The sequence below is a fragment of the Mastigoproctus giganteus genome, chromosome 8 (genome assembly GCF_048544385.1).
Source record: "Mastigoproctus giganteus isolate SK-2022 chromosome 8, ASM4854438v1, whole genome shotgun sequence".
Lineage (NCBI taxonomy): Eukaryota > Metazoa > Arthropoda > Arachnida > Uropygi > Thelyphonidae > Mastigoproctus > Mastigoproctus giganteus.
The window spans coordinates 169,435,674-169,460,093 of record NC_143582.1 but is presented as its reverse complement, the minus strand read 5'-3'; the positions used below and the strand labels follow the sequence as shown (position 1 = coordinate 169,460,093).

Below are 24,420 nucleotides of genomic sequence, written 5' to 3'. Positions count from 1 at the left end.
TCATTAACTACTCTACCAATTTTAACATCATCTGCAAATTTAGACATCACGCCCTCTATCCCTTCATCAATGTCGTTTAGCATTAGCATTAGTAGAGGCATATGATGCAAGAAAGCAAGCTTATTCAGCATCAGCCAAAACTAAAAAAAAAAAAAAAAAAAAAAAAAAAAACACCACTCCCATTTCACCCCTCCGTTCGTTCGAAATACTTGTCCAGTTGAGCCTTAAATTTGTTTAGGCTATCAACTTCAACAACAAATGATGGAAGTCGGTTCCACCAACCAACCACCCGCTGGCCAAAGGCAAATTTCCGCACATCTATCCGACATCCGTCCTTCCTCAATTTGAATTTATGCCCTCTCAGGTGATTATTCTGAGCAAGAGGAAGAATCACATTGGCATTGAGCATGCTCAAACCATTCAAAGCCTTATACACCTCTATCAGATCACCTCGCCGGTGCCTAGTCTCCAGACTCTGTAATTTGTAAAACTTAAGCTTTTCTTCGTAAGAGCAACCCTTTGTTCCATTCACTAATCTTGTTGCCTTTCTCTGTACCCGTTCCAGCAGCTCTACATCCTTCTTGAAATGAGGCTTCCAGATCTGTATATAGTACTCAAGATGTGGCCTAACCATTGCCTTATACAAGGGAATAATCACCTCCTTATCCCTGCTAGAAAAATTCCTGTATATCATTGACAAGACACCATGAGCTACTCTTTCAGCTCGTCTGCACTGCTCAGAGAACTTCATATCTGCCTGCACAATTACCGCCAGGTCCTTTTCATTCTCCACCACTGTCAGTGTAGTACCGCAGAGTTGATACGTTGCTCTGGGGTTACTGTTTCCCATATGTAGTACTTTACATTGGTCAATGTTAAACTTCATTTGCCACCTCTCGGCCAATCTGCTCAACCTTTCCAGATCCTGTTGCAGCAGCATAGCATCAGTAGTGTCCTTAACAACACTGCCAACCTTTGTATCATCTGCAAACTTGAACATTAAACTTGATATACCATCATCAATATCATTCATAAACATTGAAAACAACAATGGACCCAACATTGAACCCTGAGGAACTCCACTAATAACATTAGTCCACATTGAGCAGTGTCCATTGATTACCACTCTCTGTCTTCTGCCACTCAACCATCCCCTTATCCATAGCAGCAATTTGCCTCCAAAGCCACACTGCTCCAATTTGTGCAGCAGTCTTCCATGTGTATCAAAAGCCTTTCTAAGATCCAAATATATAATATCAAAGTTATTCCCTGCATCCAGTTCTTTTGTGACTGTCATAGTATCCAATCAAATTGGTCAGGCAAGACTTTCCCTTAACAAAACCATGCTGTGTCCGAGCTATAACTGAAGTCTTGTCTAGATGATCCTGCAGTGCTTCTTTAACCAGTGCCTCCATTAATTTTCCGGGAACAGAAGTTAAACTCACAGGTCTATAATTACTTGTGTCAGCCTTTGATCCTCCTTTGTGAATTGGGGTTACATTTGCACATCTCCAGTCTATGGGTACCTCCCCTGAGTCCAAAGAAGCTCTCATAATTATGGCTAGGGGTTTGCTTACTTCGTTTGCTGCCTCCTTTAATATAACTGGATAGATCCCATCCACCCCAGGTGCCTCTTTTATATTTATCCTCAACAATCTCTCCTCCACTTTCCTCTCAGTTATTACAAAATCATCCAGCTCACTGCCAATGTTTACTCTACCTACATCATTCTCCTTCCTGAGAGTGAATGTAGATGCAAATGCGTGAATGTAGATGCAAAATACTCGTTTAGATTGTTAGCCACCTGAGCAGGATCCTCAACTGTTGAACCATCAATATCCAGTGGACCAATCTGAGTCATCCCTTTCCTTCTTGAGTTTAAATAGGTAAAGAACTCTTTTCTGTTTTTATTTCCATCCTTTGCCAAAGATTTTTCGTAGTCTGCCTTTGCCTGCCTAATCTCCTTTGTGACTTGGTTACAGACCAACTTATATCTATCATAGGCTTCCATGTCGCCCATTAATTTGTATGTATTCCATGCATTTTTCTTCTCTGCCACATGTCTCATTAGTTCATCTGACAACCATTTAGGCCTAAACCTTGAACAATATTTCTTAGTTGGTATGTAAAGACTGGTAGCTTCCAAGATTAGTTCCTTGAATGCTTCCCATTTTGATTTTGCTGTTGGTAACATCATCAGTTGGTCCCACTGTATAGAATTTAAATACTGTCTCAGACCATCATAGTCGCCTTTACGAAAACAAAAACCCTTCCCTTTACCTCTGATGGTAGTTACCTCCTTGAGTAAATCCCACTTCAACACACTGTGATCACTGCCACCTAGTGGTTCATTTATCTGCAGATTCTTAATGCATGAAGAATCACTACTGATAATCAGATCAAGAGTATTGCTCCCTCTTGTTGCCTCACGAACATGCTGATGTAGAAAACAATCATCTAATAAATCCACAAAAGCCTGGCTAGTGTGTGAGTGACCAACCCACAAATTCCAGTCAATATCCGGGAAATTAAAATCCCCCATTATAAGACTCTCTGATTTACTGGCCCACTCCATTTCCCTGTACAATATCTTATTATACTCATCAGAGTCATTAGGCCTATAGCACACTACTACTCTCAATTTTGATTTCCCTATGCTTATGTCACACCAAACTGACTCGACACTGCCCTGTCCATCGATGTCAACTGGCTTCACTTCCTTGGATTTTATGTGTTTCTTAACTAATAGCATAACCCCTCCTGTCCTGTCTATCCTTTCTATACACATTGTATTCCCCAAATTCCAGTTCCGCATTCCTTATATCTGTGTGACACCACGTCTCTGATATCTCAACCATATCTGCCTTTGATGTTTTGAGCAGTACCTCAAATTCATCAAATTTATTTACCAAACTCCTAGCATTGGTGTATACGCAAGTATGCATGCACCTGTTTCTATTCTTAGCTACCCTAACACAACCCATGTGTTTACTTGTACCGCAATGACTCCCAGCAGTCTCTGAAATATCCTGCATCTTGTTTTTCAGGCTTCTGCTCATTTCAATAGAAGCAGTGCAAGAATCACTTCCACCTCTGCCAGTGACTACTGTTAATCTATTAGTCCTTGTATCCCCCCCTAACAAGCAGTATTCTGACCCACCTAACACTGCCTCGACAGCATCAGCAAAAATTCTTGCACCCTTTCTATTTAAGTGTATCCCATCCCTGTAGAAGCAGTCTCTCCTGTTAACAAGTACAGAACAGGCTGAAAAAAATTCTACCCCCTGAGCTTTGCACAATCCCTCCAGGGCCGAATTGATCGAGAAGGCTCTCATCATATACTCCCTCCTATCGTGTCTGGGCAGTATCGCAGACACTTTCAAATTCAACCCTAATTCATGGCTTTTTTTCAACAGTGACCTGTACTTGCTAAGTAATTCCGCTGGTCTCCTACTTTTAATATCATTAGTGCCAACATGTACAACTATATCACCTTTTGTGCCCTTAAAAGATGATATCCGCTCTACAACGTCATCAACATTTGCCCCTGGCAGACCTACCCTGGTCCTATTCCACCTATCCTTTTTACAAAGCATGTTCCCCGTTTCCCTGACAATCGAGTCACCAACAACTACTAGTTCCTGTGGGACCAGCGCATTCTGCCTAGGGGGCTGCCTCTGTGTTGCATGATGACCAAGTGCAAGCTCTGGCGTTGTTGTGGGCAGCTGAGAGCTTCATGGGCCTCTCAATTTATTTCCTTCGAGGGCATCCACTCTGTCTTTCAAGCTCTCATAAAGGCCCATAACAACGCTGAGTTGTCGCCTGATTTCCTTGCACTCCTTACGTCGTGCACACACAAAGACATCCTCCTTGGCAGTATCATGTCCCGTACCCGACTGCTCCACAAACATCAAGCAAACAGTGCATTTTAAAAGACTGTGATTCAGGGGGCAACTGGCCCCCCTCAGTTCTCCCCTGAGCCACAGCACTCCCATTAGCTTGAGCCTTTTGCTTTGCTGCTCTGAGTCATGATTCCGATTTAATTCAATAAAATTTCAATTTCAGAACAAAATTAAATCCTTAAGTTATATCCCAAACAGTTATTTCCCTTTATACAACTTCCGTATCACGTGTACCACTATAGTTATGTATTAATTATTTGTTACGGTTAAGTCGTTATATATATATATATATATATATAGAGTAAAAAGTACAATTTAATTGACAATAAAGTTTATCAAGATTAATAGATTTACTGATTAATTGACAATATTATATTATGCACTATACTACACTAAACTTATGCTATCGTGTAAAAATGGCGGGAATTCACGAACAGTACTTCTACGGACTCGTAAGTATTGATTAGCTTCCAAATCTCGCTATCTCAATTTAGAATAAACTAAGGATCCTGACTAGGTATATAATCTACTTATAGAAGATAATTTGATATAACAATTGGTTAATAAATCGACTAAATTTGGTTAAAAAAAAACCTCTCGTTCAACGGAGCTGCAATTTGTAACACGTGGATTTGATACCGTTACCGATACTATGTAATTCCTACAAAATCTCTGTCTAAGTTTAAACTAAGTATCGTAACTAGGAATATAAAGCTACTCTAGAAAATAAGTTAATATGCCAATTTAAACTAATAAATCAGAAAATAAATCAGGAAAAACTTCTCTGTTCCAAGAGCGTCAAAGAGCTTCGTCCGCACAGGCTAGCCTCGTTCCCGGAGACTCAACCCGGGAGTTTCATAAACCCGGGTTCACGGATTTATGAAAATTAAAAAGAACAGTGGTCCTAATACTGATCCTTGGGGAACCCCACTTCTTACGTCAACCCAATCTGAGGAATAGCCATTTATCACAACCCTCTGTCTCCTGCCTTGTAGCCATCCTTCTATCCATCTAAGGATTTTCCCAGTGATTCCAACCTGTTCCAGCTTATAAAGCAACCGCTCATGTGGGACTAAGTCAAAAGCTTTGCTGAAATCTAAATAAACAATGTCGAAATTATTCCCTAAATCCAGCTCGTGAGTGACCCTTTCGAAATACTGAACCAGATTTGTTAAACATGATTTTCCCTTTACAAAACCATGCTGAGTATCCGTGAGAATTTCAATTCGATCCAAATGATCCTGAATTCCACCCTTGATCATTGCCTCCATGATTTTCCCTACTACTGAAGTCAGACTGACAGGTCAATAATTTCCAACTTCATTCTTAGAGCTACCCTTATGTATGGCAGATACATTTGCACTTTTCCAATCCAAGGGAATCTTCCCAGAGTCTAGTGATGCTTGCATAATTAGCCTCAATGGTTCAATGCACTCACTTGCCGCGTTCCTAAAGATTATAGGGTATATTCCATCAACTCCAGGAGCCTTACTGGCCTGTAGGCTCGAAAGTTTTTTCATTAAATAATCTTGCGAAATTTCAATATCATTAATTACATATTTCTTAACTTTGTTCCCACAATTTCCCATTGCCACAAAAGGGTTTTCATTTGTAAATATCGATGCAAAATAACTGTTGAGTTCATCTGCAACGGCAGCTGGTGTATTTAATACTATCCCCTTTCCTCTTACGTAACGGTCCGATCTGGTTTGTCCTGCTCTTCTTGGCATTTATATATGTGAAGAATTCTTTATCCCCTCTCTTTGCTCTGTTTGCTAGTGATTTCTCATAAACTGCCTTTGCCTATAGAACCTTTTCTGTGGCTCTATTACACATCACCTTGTAGCTGTTATAGGTTCAGTACTTTTTATTGCTCTGTAACCTTTCCATGCCACCTTTTTCTGCCCAAGTAATTTGGCAACTTCACTATTCATCCAACTTGGAACCCTCCTCGTGGAGTATTTTTTTAATGGTATATACGCATTCAAGGCATCTGTGATTAATGTTTTAAAAGTGTACCACAGTTCAAATGTATTCATTTTCTGCACGATATCTACCCAGTTAATAGAGGCCATGTAGTACCCTAAGGTATCATAATTTCCTTTTCTGAAATTAAAACCCATTCCTTTGCCTTTTACTTCTGCTACCTCTCTTGTCATCATCCACCGTAGAACTCCGTGATCACTTCCTGCTACTGGTTCCTATACTGTCAGCCCTGTTATGTCATCTGATTCATGTGTGATGATGAGGTCGAGGATATTCTTTTCTCTAGTACTTTCCCTGACATGTTGATACAAATAACAGTCATCTAGTTGATTTAAAAATTTTATTCCCCATGTCGAGTTTCCTTCCCATTTACTCCAATCAATTAGAGGCAAATTAAAATCACCCATAATAAGGCATTGACACTTACTTGCCCATTCCATTTGCATGTAGAGGCTTTTGTCATAATCTTCACAATCACCTGGTCTGTAGATTACTCCTACTCGCATTATACCTTTGTTTCCAACTATCTCACACCATACAGACTCTATACTAGCATGTGAAATGTCTGAATCCGGGAAAGCTATCGTTGCACTCAGGCTGCTTCTGATAAGAAGCATTACCCCACCACCCCTTCTATCTCCCCTATCCTTCCTAAATACATTATACAAGCCTTACTTAAACTCATCATCCCCCATTTCCGGGTGATTGGAGGTTGGATTGTAAGCCCTATTATGTCCGTGTTACTTGTTTTAACCAGCAGTTCGAATTCGCTCATTTTATTGACGACACTTCTAACGTTACTGTATAAACAATTAAGATTTACAGTTCTTGTATATTTAACAACCCTAATACAACCCTTGAAGTTTTTTAGGCTCTCTTCCCTGATATTAGCTATCCGCTCACGTGAAACGTTTCTGCCCCTAGAATATCTAGATAATATGTCCAGTTGGGGTAACAGATAAGAACTCTTAAGGTATGTGCAAGAGTTACTTTGACCAATATTATCAGATAAACATGTGTCAGCATTACCCACATCCCCCCCCCCCCAACTAGCAGTTTCCTTGAACCTTTAAGGTATCCTCAATAATACTGGCAAAAACCTTTGCCCCACCTTTGTTTAAGTGTATCCCATCTCTACAAAACAAATTCCTTCTACCTACAAGTGTGGGCCATGCTGATAGAAATTTCCCCACTAAAGTCTTGAGTTAATCCACAAGGCTCTTAACATATAATCCCTCCTATCGTGTCTGGGCAGAATTGGAGACACAGACATTATGGCCTAGCTCGCGACATTTCCTCAGCATGGTCCTGTATTTTAACAACAAATCGTCAAATCGTGTACGTTTAATATCATTAGTCCCCCACATGAATAATAATATTCTCTTTACTCCCTTTAAAAGCTGACAATCTGTTGGCAACATCATCAATAGTTGCTCCTGGCAGACATACCCTGGTTCTACTCCACCTATCCTTATTACAAAAAATATTCCCCGTTTCCCTGACAATGGAGTCTCCTAATAAAACAATGTCCTTTTTAACTAGAGTAGTTTGCACTTGGTTTTTCTGTTTTGAGGCTCGAATCAGTAGTGATAAATAGTGAATTAAGTAGTGATAAATGTTAAATTGGTATAATTTAAGCATTGAGTGCCATGTTTACCTAAAAATAGGTAGTGGTATTACTACTATGGGTAACTGTCACTTTCTTTTTCTTTTTGCTAGCTCCCAGGTCTGCGCAATCTGGGAGTGGGTTTGCTGGCACCCACTGGAACTGCACTACCTCCAGGGGGTGTGGAATTTTGTGCACATAAAGGATAGTATACCCAGGCCTGTTTTGTTGCCTGGGGATGGGCACCAGGCGGCAGCTGCTCCCTAGTGGAAAAGTGGCCTAGCCTTGGAGCCACCATGATGCGTGCGCATTCACAGGAGGATGTGAATTGGAACTATATATAATTGAATATAATCAGAGCTGTAATACTCAATACGTTCAACGTTGATATTAATATTTGTAAAATAATAAGAGGAGTTTACTTCAATATAGTACGTAGAACACTTCCGTATGATACTCTCCAGAAATTAAAACGAAAAACTTACATTAGAGTAACAAATAATTAAAAACCAATTTAACACAATTAAAAATCAATTTAACGCAATTAAAAATATTAAAAAGAATCTAACAAAAATATTCAAAACGATTTTCCTTCCTGAAGCTGACAACGCTTTTCGACTGTATGTCGTGATCACAGGAATGAAAATTACCGAATAGGGTTGAACATGAAACTTAAATAGTGATTATTTGTCTTCATGCATGCATGTAAAGGTCCACGCATTGGAGATCAAATATGGCCGACGAACAGTAACAGAATTCTCGTGTAATTTAATTTCTACTGTTTCTGCAATTAATAGTCGCATATAATTACGTTGAACATTAAGTATTTTGGCCTCGTTAAATGAAAAAGTATGTTTTTCATTAATGGCATGAAAGACTAATTCTGATGCTGCTGAACGAGAAGCACGAACTGAGGTTTTGTGTTGATTTACACGAATATTCAGAGAAAATCATGTCGAACCTTGGTAAGACGAGTCGCAATCACGGCAAGAAATGTTGTATACCAGATCATTAATTTGTGTTGCGAACGCGGAAAGAACCGAGTGATTGTTCAGTATAGTGTGTAATTTCCGCATTGGCCTGGCCCCAATTTTAAGAAAGTATTTTTTGATATTATCGTGGCAACAAGCAGAGAGAGAGAGAGAGAACAGGTACTGTTTCTATGCATGCAAAGAATGATAGGGAAGTTGCATTACAATGCATCCTGTATTTCCACTGGCTGCATGCCACACGTATGTCAAGAGAACTGACTAGTTTCGTTAGCTGGTCACCCAATGTCTCGTGATACTTATGCTGGGAGAACTGCCTAACTGTGTCCTCCTTTGCAAACTTATCATGTGACTTATCATGTTGTGATAGCACTGCTTTCCTCAGATCTCAGAAACCAGTGGCCTGAGAGAATACGAATACTCTATTCCACACATCGTAGAATGCTGGGGAAGTGGCACTACAGTGAATGCAGTCTTTCCACCGAATATGTGCCAGCATGGCAAGCAGCTGGTGGTGCAAAATTAAAACACATCGATCAAAGGGTATACTTAAGATAAAAACACATCAAAAATCCACCGAAGGGATTCTGGCTTATAAAAATTAATGTTCCAAAGACTTAAAAAAAAAAAAAAAAAAAATCCACGGAAGGGGTACAGACTTGAAAAGATTAACATTCTTAAGGTTAAAACACTAACAAATTGGACGGATAACATATTCTCAAGATTAAAACATACCAACATGAAGGGGGGGGGAGGGGATTACAGTATTCAAGAGAGAAGGAATACACATACTTAATTTTGCCGGCCCTTCATTAATCATTTTCAGCTGGTGAGTAAATGTTAATGATAGCTGAAAGAAATTGTTTCGTAATGTTGTCACTTGATGCATATCTCCTTCGTCAAATAAATTCAGCAAGATATGCACGAAACTGGTTTCTTGCTGGTGGGGCACCCGCCTTTTGATGACACTCGAAGAACCCTCAACTCCGTTGATGTTTTCTCCAGTTGACTTTGCTCACAAATTGCTGAAGTGAAATGATGGTTCATGGAGATATGCCGAAAACCTTTGTCTGACACTCTAGTAATGCAGAGCAAAATGAAAGTCTTAATGACGTCTACAAGGACCTTATTCTTATTTTCAATGACCTCGAACAAACACTGTATAGAACCACACTCAACACCACCAAACACCCATTTCCCACTCCCATGATTACCCCATTAAACTTCCTTATGTCAATCTCTACCACAACACCAATCATACAACTTTCACATAGATTGACACACACCTCCCAGCACAAGCTCCTCCAATCACTCATGGTCTTGGAACTCACAGCCAGTTCATTCTTCACATAGCATCTTCTGAACTCAAATAATAGGTCACAAGGAACACTTCAATCATTCCTAACTTTCTCTCCAAGAACCAAGACCCCTTTTGTACAGACCTTTTCACATAATGAGCATTTAAACCTTTCACTCTGCACTTCCATTCATAGCCATCCATTCTATCCTTTCTCTCAGTTAATTTCTTCTCATTTCCACATGTGGGACACTCATACCTGGAGGAGATCATGCCCACACTCATACAGCATTCAATCACTTTCAAATCCCACCATTCATCAAACCAAAAAAATAAAATGAATTCAGTCTCTCCCAAGGATTCATGGTGTACATTTCCTTTCAAAGCAAAAATTACTTTTTACTTAGCAAAGCTTTTGCTAAGTAAAACTAATAAATCTATAATGAAAAGAGCAGGAACTGATAGCCAATGAAAACAAGAATAGGAATAAAAATAAATAAAATAAATAAAAAATAAATCTTCAACAAAAACAGCAGGAACTTTCAGCCAATGAAAACCTTTCGGAAGCAATTCAGCTGACCTCCGTGTTTCCCATTTTAATGTGTTTGTTTAGTTGCAAATTACCACTCCTTTTAGTTTTGTTTTCATTGGCTATCATTTCCTGCTCTTTTTGTTGTCAGCAAAATAAGGGTAATATGTTCAAATCTTGAGAATATGTCACTTTGTCCATTCAATCCATTAGTGAGTTTTAATTTTAAATAACCAGAAAAGGTTATTTAAATTCGAGATTCAGGGGAGAGCAGTGGTATGCTGGCATAGATGTCGCATGACCAGCTCATAATAATTTTTTATCTTGAGAATATGTTACCTCATCTGTGAAATGCGTTGTGTACCCCTTCCCATCCTTAAATCCCCATACCCCTTCTCATCCTCTAAATATGGTACCCCATCATCGGGACCTTTTACCCACCAACTGAAAAAGATTAACAAACAGCCGATGAAATCAGGTACTTGCATTCCTTCTATTTTGCAAACTGTAACCCCATCACATTGGTGTGTTTAAATCTTACTATCGTTACCCCATCCAACCAATACCTCTTCTTGTTCTCCAAATATGGTACCCCACCATCAGGACCGTTTACCCACTGACCGAAAAGGATTAACAAACAGTCGGCAAAATGAGGTAGGTACGTGTATTCATTCTATTTTGAATACCGTAGCCCAGTGGTGCCATACCGGGGTGCCAAAACAACATTCCAGGGATGCCATGTAATTTGGGTTTAAGTTATTTAAACTTATTTACTTTTTTTTAAAATTTATATATTTATTTCATTATAAAAAGGTGCATGGTATCCATTGTACCATATCTTTTCAATTTTGTGGTGATCTATAATTGATGTTTATTTAGTTCCTCTACATAAAGAATAAAATTATTATATAAGTATATATAATTTGTATTTTGAATTGTAATTTTGTTTATAATTATATTATTATAATAACTATCATATAACATATTTTTAAAATATTATATATATATATATACAGAGCGAGAGAGAGAGAGAGAGAGAGAGAGAGAGAGAGAGAGAGAGAGAGAGAGAGAGAGAGAGAGAGAGAGAGAGAGAGAATCGGATTATTAAAAGGTCAAAAACCACTGTGTTAGGTATTTCTTTTGGCCTAGGGGTGCTGAGAAAAAGTTACTCGGACACTAAGGGTGCTGTTAACAAAGAAAGTTTGGGAACCTCTGCCGTAGCCCCTTCACATTGGTGTGTTTTAATCTTGAGAATATGTTACTGTCCCTTCTTCGGAAGCATTAGTTGTGTTTATATATTATGAATGTTAATCTTTAAAAGTGAAGTACCCCTTCCGTGAATTTCTTTTACCGCGTATGATATGGTATGGAAAGTGCTGGAATGTAATTCACTGTAGCGCAACTTCCCTAGCATTCTACGAGTGTGTAGAAAATGGTACTGGTATTCTCTCTCTCTCTGCTTGTCGCCTGGATCTGAGGAGAGCACTGGTATAGTGCCCTCTACATCACGTGACCAGGTTTAATTTTTAATCTTATTCTTAAGATTTAAAGTTGAAGTTACATCTTCAACAAAAAGAGGGAAAGCACTGGAATGTGATGCACGTAGTGCCACTTCCCTAGAATTCAAAAATTTGTAGAAAATGGTATCCATACTCTCTCTCTGCTTGTTGCCGAGATCTGAGGAAAGCAATGGCATAGTACCCTTGATGTCAGGTGACCAGTTTACAAAGGCAAGGTGCAGTCTCAGCAGTTCTCTCGGCATATACGTCACATGACCCGCATACATCATACATGTCGCGTGATCAGTTAGGAGGAGAAAAGCTTGTCAAACACTCATCAAAACACGTCTGGACTTCCGGAACTTTCTGCGGCATGGGTACCTGTTTGTAAACATCAACCTAAAAATAAATAAATAACAAAAGTTGCACAATTAGCCCAACCCAGTGGTCAACACAGCAGGGTAAAAAAAAAAAAAAAAAAAAAAAAAAAAAAATGTGAAAGTGACATCTGATGAAGCCACTTTCACATTTTACCTCCCTCAAAATTGAAGTGATGGCTGAGGCCAAGAGTGGTGCCACCTGTGTCATTCCAAATAACTACCACCCAACCATTGGATTCAAAAGCCGAAGCAAAATAGGTCCACCTCCATAGCTGGATGAAGATGAGAAATAGAAATATTGTACATACTGCCTCTAGTGCAGTGCACAATAAAGTTGCTCATGTTCAAATGGCCTTAGACAAAGGGGCAATTTTAAAAGTTGAAGACATTTGTTCCACTGTTTTCCTCAGGAGGAAAACAGTGGAACAAACATAGGCAAGTATCCATACTTGCCTTTATTGAGCATGGTGGACAGTGCGTTGAGTTCTAGAAAGAATGATAGTGGGCTCAGGACATCTCTCTGGAAGATTCATCTGATGAGAATCAGTCTGGTTGATATTCCTGATCTTGATGATGGTGGGGGCTGCATTTTGCTATGGTTGCTTCTAGGAAGTGTATCAATGTCTATCAGGTCTTGCAGTAGTCAATATAAGCTGTACAGGTTGTGTTTTTTCTTGTAGGCATACTCCATAACTGCTGCATCAATGATCAATTGCTCCTTGCATCCTTTGCTTATCTACTTGCATCCCTTCTGTTGTTCGGTCATTATGTTCTGGCTCTCCAAGTGGTCTTATCTTGGTTATGCAGGTGGTCAGAATCTTTTACATCACTGAGAGACAGTTCATCAGTTTATACTTCACCAGATTTGTACTGTATTTGTTCGTAACCTTCAGAATAGGCGATTACTTTAATTAGGGAGAGACTCGGGGGGGGGGGGGGGTTGTGTCAGGATGCCTCATCATTTGAGTGAACTACTCTGCTATGTGCCTGTGCATTCATCTGAACTTCTTTTAACTCCTTGAGTGCCTTTGAGTTGGGGAGTTCCTTGCCCTCCTCCTGTTGTCTGATTTCTTACTAAGTGCAGGTTATTGTGTTTGCTTTTGATGTTGTCTTTCTTTAGAATGGTCTTCACTTTTCTGATCAGCTTCTTACTTCTGTTACCTGAATTGTCAAAACTAATAGAGTAAGCTTATCTGCAAAAAGATCTAAACTTCCCAAACACTTCCTAGTTCATTTCACAAATATACGGAGTCTCAATTCTAATCTCAACGATGTCCATTTTCACTTGCAGTCTGCCAAACCCCATGTACTTTTTCTGACAGAATCTCAGTTATTGGTTGATTCAAATACTGCTCATGTCAGTTGCCCAAATTATTCACTGTATGATTCCTTTCAGTTCAAAGGTGGTACTTCCGTTTTCTAGTCACACCGACCCAGCTGGTCGAGATGCTGAGGCTTTTGCAATTACTAATGACCTTGCACAAATTGTTCATTTACCTAAAATCTTGATAGTGAACAATCCTAATCATACAGCGAACAAGCTTGATCTTTTTCTCACAAACAACTCTTCTAAGTACATAGGCGAAGTGAGTGGTCCTTTAGGCACCTCAGATCACAACTTGGTGATTGTCTCTTCTCCAATGGAGCCTATTCAATGGAGGCTATTCCCAACCTCATGTTGTTTGGGATTACAAGAATGCAAAATGGGATGAGCTGCAAGATTTCTAGCTGACCTGGCTAGCTGGATGGGTAAAGTGCCTACCTGGCAACCCAAAGGTCGCGGGTTCGAATCACAGTACTGCAAAAACTTTGGGAGGTGCATTATGGCTGCAGAAGTCGATGTGCAAGCAACTAAATAAAAAAAAAAGCAAGATTTCTTTTCTCCGTTTGCTCAGATCGTGTCAGTGAAATTATACTTGTAAGAATAGAATCCTTTATCCCACACTCCACTTTAAAATCTTTCTTTACCTAAACCTTGCTTTTCCAATAAACGTGCCAAGGCTGTTCAAGGGAAGAGTGTTGCCTGTCGTAATTGGCTTGTTTCTAATTCTTCAGTTTCATTTTCTGCCTACATCAAAACTCGCAACAATTGTAAAGCAGTTATTAATTAGTCCAAACTAGATTTTTAAAGGGCTAAGAGTAGAAAACTTGCTTCTTGCCATAATGGTAGTTGAGAGTTCTGGTGTCTTGTCAAAGCTATTTTGGCTGCAACTTTTGCCCATCTCTGCTCACACCTCTGTCAAAACCATATGGTTCTGTTATCACTTCAGCCAAGGAGAAAGCTGACCTGTTAGCATCCCATTTTTCTACCAACTCATGTATTAATGATCTTCGTAAAACACCTCTCAACATTCTCAACACACTCCATTCAATGCCTCCTGTGGTCTTCCATCAAAAGGATTTTGATGAATCTTGATGCTAAGTAAGCTCCAGGTCATGATGGTATTTCTCCACTTGTTCTCAAAACTTGTGCTTCTGAACTTACTCCTGTTCTTTGCTGCCTATTTTCACTTTCTTATTCCAAAGGTGTTTTTTGTTCTGCTTGGAAATTTGCTCATATCCAGCCAGTTCCTAAAAAGGATGACAAATCCCTTCCATCCAATTATCGTCCCATTGCAATTACTTCTACTCTTTCTAAATTAACGGAGAAATCAATTAACTGCCAACTCTTAAACTACCTAGAAACCTTCTGTCTGATCAACGATCGCCAGTATGGATTCCGTCAGTGTCGATCCAATGGTGACATTCTACCTTATGTTACCCATTTATGGACAAATTCAATGGAAAAGTTCGGTGTAACACAAGCAGTTGCTCTTGATATCTCAAAGGTTTTTGATCGTGTTTGGCATAAATTTCCTCTAAACAAGCTTCCATCTTATGGTTTGCCAACTGTTTTTTGTAATTGGTGATTCAGTTTTCTCTCTGATCGCTCAGTGAGGGTGATGGTAGAAAGCTCTCTGTCTTCTAACTTCTCCATTAATGCTTGTTTCCCCCACTCCTTTCCTATTGTATATTAATGACCTTCTTCCATTGACTGGAAATCCTATCTATATTTTTGCCAATGATAGCACATTCCATTCCACTTTCCATTTTGAGAAACCTTGCCCTGCTCAATCAGCTTCAACTTCTCAAATATTCGCTACCAATTTATTAAATGCCGATCTCCAGGTAATTCTCTAGTGGGGCAAAGACAATTTAGTTGATTTCAATCCTTCTAAAACTCAGTCTTGTCTTATGTATCGCAAAAAGGATTCTTCTGCTCCTCTGCTTATCTTTGGTGACACTCTGATTTCTAGACAAGTTGATATATCTCTTTTGGGAATTACCCTGACTTCTAACCTCTCTCTATCTCTTGGCACAAGCACATTACAAATATTGCTTCCTCTGCATCTAAAAAACTTAGTTTGATCTTTCGCTCTCAGTGTGTTACTTTTTTCACAAACAGCTGTTCACTCTGTACAAACCACAAATCTCCCTATCATGGAATATTGTTCCCACATCTGGAGTAGATCTCCCAAAACCTCTATCAGGCTTGTAGATTCCATTCAGAACAGGGTAGTTAGGTTAATTAATGACTTATCTCTAACAGAGTCTCTCCACTCGCTGTCTCATAGATGTACTGTTTCTGCGGTATACCTTTTCTACAAATACTTCCATGGGCACTGTTCTTCTGAACTGGCTTGTATAGTTCCCGCTCTCTCTTTCAAAACAGTCTGTACGCGTGCTGCCAACATCCATTTACCATCCAATTTCAAACTCACAGAACCAACTTTTCATCTTCCTCGTTTATTCATTCAACTGCCGTTTTCTGGAACAACCTTCCTTCATACGTATTTCCTGAAAATTACAGTCTACAGAAGTTCAAGTCTAATATCAACAAATATCTTCTTTCATCTTCTCAAACTCCAACCCAAGCATGGTACTAAGTACTATAGGCTCTAATAACTCCCTTGTTTGGGGATTTCATAAAAAAAAAAAAAAAAAAAAAACATTAACAACTAACTGGCAAAAAGAAAACATCCTGCAATCCAGTCTAAACCCTTTTCCCTTAATTGAAATATATGGCCCCTAGTCCTGGAATCATTTATAATGGAAAAAATATAATCTTCATTCATTTTATTATTCCCCTCAGAACCTTGTTGACTTCAACAGGTCCTCTCTAAAGTCTCTGCCCACCAAATTCTGTATCCCATGTATTTGAAGTCTTTGAACCCTTTCAAGAACATAATGTCTTATGTCTTTTAGGTGTGGTCTTACAATTGCCTCTTACCATGGGATATCCCTATCTTTACAAGTAGACATTCATTAAATCATTGATAGGAGATCATGAACGAGGAAGCACTTGGTGTCTCACTGTACTGAAACCATAACTTGTCGCCTTCCTCAATGGCAATGAACCCACTGCCATTCAGTTTAGATGTACAAAATTTAAAACAGAAAATGTTACCAACTTTAAATAAAATAACTTAGTAAGAAATTTTGCTGAACTTGCACTAAACTGTCTGCCTAATCAAAATGTGCTCCCATAAATCATGGTCATGTTGTGGCATCTTGATAAAGATAATATGGACCCTCGTTTATGATTATTGATTTATTTATACATTCTTTATATCTTTTCTATGCTATTAAAAACAGCATTTATTAATTAAAAATTGTTTCTTCTCTAAAAGTGTATTTTATTTTACTACCCTGTCTTGGCTACAACCGCTTAGTGCTGGTCAGAGTGCAGGTCCCATTAAAACTGTTCCATATGTTATCCGTTCTTTTATTTTCATATAAAGCCCTCCTAGGCCTTTGCCCATCTCACCCCACAGTTCTTTGCACTGAGGCAGGTGCACACTTGGTGTCTCACTGTACTGAAACCATAACTTGTTATCCTCCTGAACCCATAAATTCTAAAAATTCTTATACTTAGTAGTATAAGAAGTTTTAGAACTTATGGGTTCAGGAGGCTGACAAGTACAACATGCTAAATAATAATCATCTAGTTTAATTGTTGTCATACTCTTCAAGTCAGTAGCTTACCCACACTCTCAATTTTAATTTGCAACCAACTACTTCATACTACACAGATTCTATGTTGGCATGCATAAGTTCAGAATCTGGGAAAGCTTTATTTGTGCTAAAGCTACTTTTGATAAGAAGCAATACTACCAGCCCTTCTATCACGCTGATTAATCTTAATTAAATTGTAAGTAACATAGTGAAACTCATCATTGCCTACTTCTGGGTGACACTACATTTCCATAAGCCCTGTTATTTCAGCATTAGTTGTCCAAACTGACATTACTGTAGACACAGTTAAGACTAACAGTTCTTATAAAATTTGCTACCCTGATATACCCCTTGAAGTTATTTAAGCTTATTTTCCTACAATTGACTTATGGTTCATTTGAAACATAACTGTGTTTTTATTCATTTTTATTGAGTACAACCTATGTACACACTAGAATTACCTTCACACTTTTAAAAACACAAAAAGTAACCCTTTTTTAACTGACTTTTTTCTTGTTGTAAACAAGTTTCTTTTGATTGATAAATCTTTAAACTATTCATTACCCACTTCTCAACCAAAAAGCAACATTTCCATCCATTTTTTTTACTCTAGGTGTTTATGTAACTGTTTCTGATTAGTATTTGCATGTAATTACAGCTAAACTTCTGGGGGGAAAAAACCCTTTTTCATCTAGAAAGTTTTATTCATTAAATATTCAAAATGCATACTTGTTTTAGAAGGAATTATGTTAAAACAAAAATTAATCAGTTCGTATCTTTTATTTTTTTCTGTGCTAGTCCATGTTCAATCATTAAGCTGCAATACTTCATAAGTACTACTTACCTGTATTAGTAGAATGCTTTTTTGATAGTTCAGCATGTGCATGTAGTAACTGTATACCTGGTTCAGTTTCAAAAATTGGAGATCCCTCCTCAATTGTGGACAGAGAATGAGCTAACTGCACTTCCAAAACTTCTTCCAAATTTTTCTAAAGGGGGAGAAGAAAAGTCATACAATGTTTATATTTAAGGAAAACATTGTTTTGCTTAAATGTAAATATAAAGACAGCAAAAGAGATGCAAACAGTTATGAAATATACCCTGTGTTACATTTTGGACTCAATTGGTTATACTGGCCAATATTTTTACTTCAATTAATATATCAGTCATTTACAGTTAACTTTTATGCACAGGTTTCGAAAATAAATCTTAAAATTTCACATCACATGAAAAATTCCACATATACAGATTTTTGTGTTTCCTCATAATATGTAGTATAGCTTACTACAATTTAGGGAAGTAGATATGACAGTGATGTTTTGTATTAAAAGCACACCTGTCTTCCACATTTCTCAAGTTTTGGTAACAGAATGACAGTTCAAGTATGAGTATACGTACAGTTTATATTTGTATTTATTAAAAGAAGTTTGTACAATCCTGACAATTTCTGATGTGTGTGGATGCATGTGGTTGGTTTACAACAAAAACTCAGAGGAAGAAAATTTACAGTTTACTAAACATGCATAATCTTTGTAATTTGGTTGCAAGATAGTGATTGGACAAAATTTGGATCCAATGTGTGCTTGGGCTCCACTTGTGCTGTATTACATGTCACAAGTTTGTTGTTTGTTATTTGGTTTTTAGGAGCATTAGCTCGTTCGTTATTTCGTTATTTGGTTTTTAGGAGCATTAGCAACTAAGGCCATATTGCTCCGGGATATGTGGTGGTCATTCCTTGACCTTTCCGCATACTCCGTATTTGGTGGTGACGGGCTCAAACCCCGGTCTAATCAAGAAGCGTGTGCTACGCAGTGCTGCTCCTTCCCACCTGGCTACGGAGATGCCAGGAGGAGCATTAGCAATTAGCATTAGTAGAGGCATATGATGCAAGAAAGCAAGCTTATTCAGCATCAGCCAAAAAAAAAAAAAAAACACACACACCACTCCCATTTCACCCCTCTGTTCGTTCGAAATACCTGTCCAGTCGAGCCTTAAATTTGTTTAGGCTATCAACTTCAACAACAAGTGATGGAAGTCGGTTCCACCAACCAACCACCCGCTGGCCAAAGGCAAATTTCCGCACATCTATCCGACATCCGTCCTTCCTCAATTTGAATTTATGCCCTCTGAGGTGATTATTCTGAGCAAGATGAAGAATCCCACTGGCATTGAGCATGCTCAAACCATTCAAAGCCTTATACACCTCTATCAGATCACCTCGCCGGTGATCTGATAGAGGTGTATAAGATCACCTCGCCGGTGCCTAGTCTCTAGACTCTGTAATTTGCAAAATTTAAGCCTTTCTTCGTAAGAGCAACCCTTTGTTCCATTCACTAATCATGTTGCCCTTCTCTGTACCCGTTCCAGCAGCTCTACATCCTTCTTGAAATGAGGCCTCCAGACCTGTATACAGTACTCAAGATGTGGCCTAACCATTGCCTTATACAAGGGAATAATCACCTCCTTATCCCTGCTAGAAAAATTCCTGTATATCATTGACAAGACACCATGAGCTACTCTTGCAGCTCGTCTGCACTGCTCAGAGAACTTCATATCTGCCTGCACAATTACCCCCAGGTCCTTTTCATTCTCCACCACTGTCAGTGTAGTACTGCAGAGTTGATACGTTGCTCTGTGGTTACTGTTTCCCATATGTAGTACTTTACATTTGTCAATGTTAAACTTCATTTGCCACCTCGAAGCCCATCTGTTCAACCTTTCCAGATCCTGTTGCAGCAGCATAGCGTCAGTAGTGTCCTTAACAGCCCTGGCAACCTTTGTATCATCTGAAAACTTGGACATTAAACTTGATATACCATCATCAATATCATTCATAAACACCGAAAACAACAACGGACCCAACACTGAACCCTGAGGAACACCACTAATAACATTAGTCCACGTTGAGCAGTGTCCATTGATTACCACTCTCTGTCTTCTGCCACTCAACCATCCCCTTATCCATAGCAGCAATTTGCCTCCAATGCCACACTGCTCCAATTTGTGCAGCAGTCTTCCATGTGCAACAGTATCAAAAGTCTTTCTAAGATCCAAATATATAATATCAAAGTTATTCCCTGCATCCAGTTCTTTTGTGACTACATCATAGTATCCAATCAAATTGGTCAGGCAAGACCTGCCCTTAACAAAACCATGCTGCATCTGAGCTATAACTGAATTCTTGTCTAGATGATCATGCAGTGTTTCTTTAACCAGTGCCTCCATTAATTTACCTGGAACAGAAGTTAAACTAACAGGGCTATAATTACTTGTGTCAGCCTTTGATCCTCCTTTGTGAACTAAGGGCATATTGCTCCGGGATATGCGGCGGTCACTCCCTGACCTTTCCGCACCCTCCGTATTTGGTGGTGACGGGCTCAAACCCCGGTCCAACCTTTACATGTCACAAATCTGAAGACTTGGTTAACTAGGAAAATTAAGTGTTTTTTTTTTTTGCTGTTTCTAGTGTGGCAAGAACCACATTGAGGACAGTTATTTCTGTAAGATAAAAATATCAGGGATATCCAGAAAAAGCTAGCAACAGCATAAAATATCATATAATTTGCAATAAGGTGAGTTCCACATGATGAATTACAAAGACTAGATCTCCTAAAATTGTGGAATAAAGGGAGCAGTAATAAATATCAAGAGGAACCTTATTTTGCCAACTTTGCTGGATCATCCATTTTAACAGATTTGGACTACCAGCCAGAAAATTATTCCACACCATATACCACACTAATTATGCAAGAAGAGCTAAATGACTTAATTTGTGATTTAAACTTATTTGAAGGGCAAGCAGAACTCCTTGGTTGTAAATTACATTTTGGGAAGGGGGGGGCCTTGCAGCCCATGGCTTCCTTGCACTATATTGCTGTTGTTTATACTAATACAACAGAGGAACTTGAAACTGGAACTAAAATTACAGTATAACAAAAACATCATAAAGTGCATTCAAAATATTTCATTATGAAAGACAGTATGTGTTTCTGTAAAGATACTAGTGGTCTTCTGAACAAACTGGGCATCGACCACAATCATGATAGCACATTTTACTGATGCCTAAAAATGAAGTCCTAAAAGTAGTTTTGGTACACAATGGAAATGCATTTCCATCCGTTCCTCTAATTCATGCTGTTGGAATGAAAGAAACATGTTTGTTTGTTATTTTGTTTTTAGGAGCATTAGCAACTAATGCCATATTGCTCCAGGGATATGCAGTGGTCATTCCCTGACATTTCCGCATCCTCCGTATTTGGTGGTCACGGGCTCAAATCCCGGTCTAATCAAGAAGCGTGTGCTACGCACTGCTGCTCCTGCCCACCTGGCTATGGAAGTGCCAGAAACATGAAATGTCCAAGATTTTCATTGCAATGAAGTATCATGACTTAGCTTGGAATGTCTGTGGTGATGATAATAATAATAATAATAATTTATTTATCCCTATTTTATGTTACACTTTTTTTTGGGAGATAACAGCAAAAAGGGAGGGAGAACACATAAGCCAATGGCTTTTTAGGGAGTGTTCCCCTAAAAAAAAAATGATGAATATACAAATATACAGTTCTGAAATTGTACAGGTAAGGTTCAACAGAAAAGACATAAATAAATTGGAGTTTTTTGTACATTTCTTTACAGAAGACTTCGAAAAGCATCACTACTTATAATATCATTGTGAACATTTTTACGTTAAGGTAATCTTAACATTTGTGATCTTAAGGTAATTGGATTACTCACTGATCTACAGGGAGGTTTTGCAAAATACCATTGTTTTTTGTTTGTGGGACAGTTGTGTACAGAAAAACATTATACAGTGCATCAGTGGGAAAAAAAGAGAGGAAATTTTACCAGGAAGAAATAACAAAAAATATGTTCCACTGGTTGAACAAACAAAGGTTTTTCCTCCTCCATTGAATATAAAGCTTGGATTAGCAAAGAATTCTATCAAGGCTCTGGATAAAGAATAACACAAATTCTGATACTTAAGGGTAGTGTTCCCAAATTAATATATATAAAATAGAAAGAAGTAATTTTCATTGGGCCTCAAATAAAGAAACACCTCAAAGATGATGTATGAAACACCTCAAAGATGATGTATTTGAAACAAAATCTGCTATTTCACGGTACAGGATACTGAATTAGTAGCTTCACAATCACTTAAATCAGTTGTGCACTGATTTCTTGGAAAAAAAGAACTGCTCTTGGTCTGGCAGCCTCATTTTAGAAAGGACATACATCTGTTGGAACATGTGCAGAGCAGAGCAATGATAAGGTTCTGATCAAGTTGTTTAGGGTTTTCACAGATTGAGTAAGCTGAATGCTGATGGAATACCTTCTCTTGCTCAGACTTCATACAAGGGAGCATAAATGATAGAGATGAACAAAATTTTTCTTTAGCCAGTGGGCAGTTCATTGTTGAAATAAATTCAAGGATATGGGAAGTGGTGGCATAGTAATACTAAAAACACAGAATATCCCAAATTAGTCTTCTCGACAATCTGTATTTCATGACATTACACAGCAGAAGTGTGTCCTGATTTTCATTGGAAAAAAAAAAAGGCATTCGAAACTAACAGAGGGAATTACTGTGTTACTGCACACAAACAAGACTGGGAATCACAAGCTAAAACCATTATGCAATTGGTAAAACTCAAAAGTCCCAATATTTTAATCATGTCAACATGAAATCGCTACTTGTGATTAATAAAAGTATTTTATAAATGATATATTTGCTTCATGGTTTGAAAGTGAGTTTGTACCATCAGTGAAATGCCATTTGCTTTCCAAAACACTTGAAAGGCTCTGTTGCTGTTGGATCACTTCCCAGTTCATCCCTTGACTGATGTCCTGAAATTGAAAGATGGCAAGATCAGAGTCATGTTTCTGCCAAGAAATACAACTACACGAATTCAGTCCATGGATCAGGGTTATATTCAAGCCTTGAAAGCCTGCTATCATGGTGAGCTAATTGCTGGTGTTGTGAACTCAGAAATTCAAGTTCTAGAATTTATGAAAATATTAACACTGAAACACATTGCACACAATATTGGATTAATGTGGGAGAAAGTAAGCTCAAAAGCAATTGAAAATTGCTGGAAAAACTGCATTGGAAAAGACAAGATCACTAATAATAACCTTGAATTAGTAGCATTTTCAGAATAAGAAGGAATGGCTGCTTCAACAGTGGGAAGACAATTGAGAAAACAGAAGGCCAATGACACAGGCAGTGACCCAGAAGCTAACGTGGATGATACTTGTAAGGAAAAAGCATCAGAAATGAACAAAGTGCTTGAAAACATTAATGAGATGATGGCGTGGTTAGAAAGTCAGAGTGACAGTGAACATCGTCATTTATTGCTTCTGACCACTATAAAGAATTATGTATTGAAAAAAAAAAAAAAAAACTTTGTCATCAATTCTACCAAACTAAATTACATGACTTTTTCAGAATCCCAACAACCTTAGAGGACCTTTTATAAAAATAGACTGTAGGTGTGGGGCTACATACATAGGAGAATTGTACAGAAAATTGAACTGCAGAATCAAAGAACATAAAAAGATGTACAATATGGAAGAATATTAAAATCCAACACATCCTTACATGCATTCCAATGTGGTGACACATGGGACTTCAAAAATACTAGAATCTCTCTACAGACAACCAGTACAACAGAAGAAAATGTAAAGAAGCTTTCTTCATAAAAATGTTCGGAGCCTCATCACTTAACAAAAAAAACAAGGAATCGAATTCAACTCTCAATATTTCTACCTATTTAACAAGACAATAGAATAAGAAATGGGGGGGGGGGAGCAGTTCAGATATCCAGAAGAGCAGCCCACATACAACCCCCACCAGAACCAGCCTGTATTTGTTTGCCTGTACAGTAATACCCCGACTTACGCGAACTCGGAGTTACGCGGTTCTTGATTTTTTCGTTTGGCAACGCTGCCGCCCACTATCTTCAAGGTCGTTTTTCATATGTTATCGATATACGGTGCGACGGCGGAGATTGAGAGCGAAAGATGAACAAAATTCAACTTTGCTGCTTTTATGTTTTTTATATCAGTGAAGGGGAAACACATTTCACCATAATAACGTAAAAACCAACACAATTCCAGCTATCGGTATAATCGCAAATGCAATTAGATAGAGTTTACTACCAGTTTATAACAGATTTCACTAGCAGAAACGCAACTGGATTTTTATTGTTTTATGGTAGTAACCCCTAGAAATGTG

The 24,420-nt window shown here is 38.4% G+C and overlaps 1 protein-coding gene across 1 annotated transcript in view; it reads right to left on the bottom strand.

Moving 5' to 3' along the window:
• The window catches only part of Nup98-96 (nuclear pore complex protein Nup98-96), a 770,989-nt gene that overhangs the window by 215,915 nt on the left and 530,654 nt on the right, over window positions 1–24,420 (bottom strand). Inside the window, exon 26 of the mRNA XM_090379042.1 lies at window positions 18,028–18,172. Within this exon, the coding sequence (XP_090235168.1) occupies window positions 18,028–18,172 (145 nt within the window). The remainder of the gene's footprint in view (window positions 1–18,027; window positions 18,173–24,420) is intronic.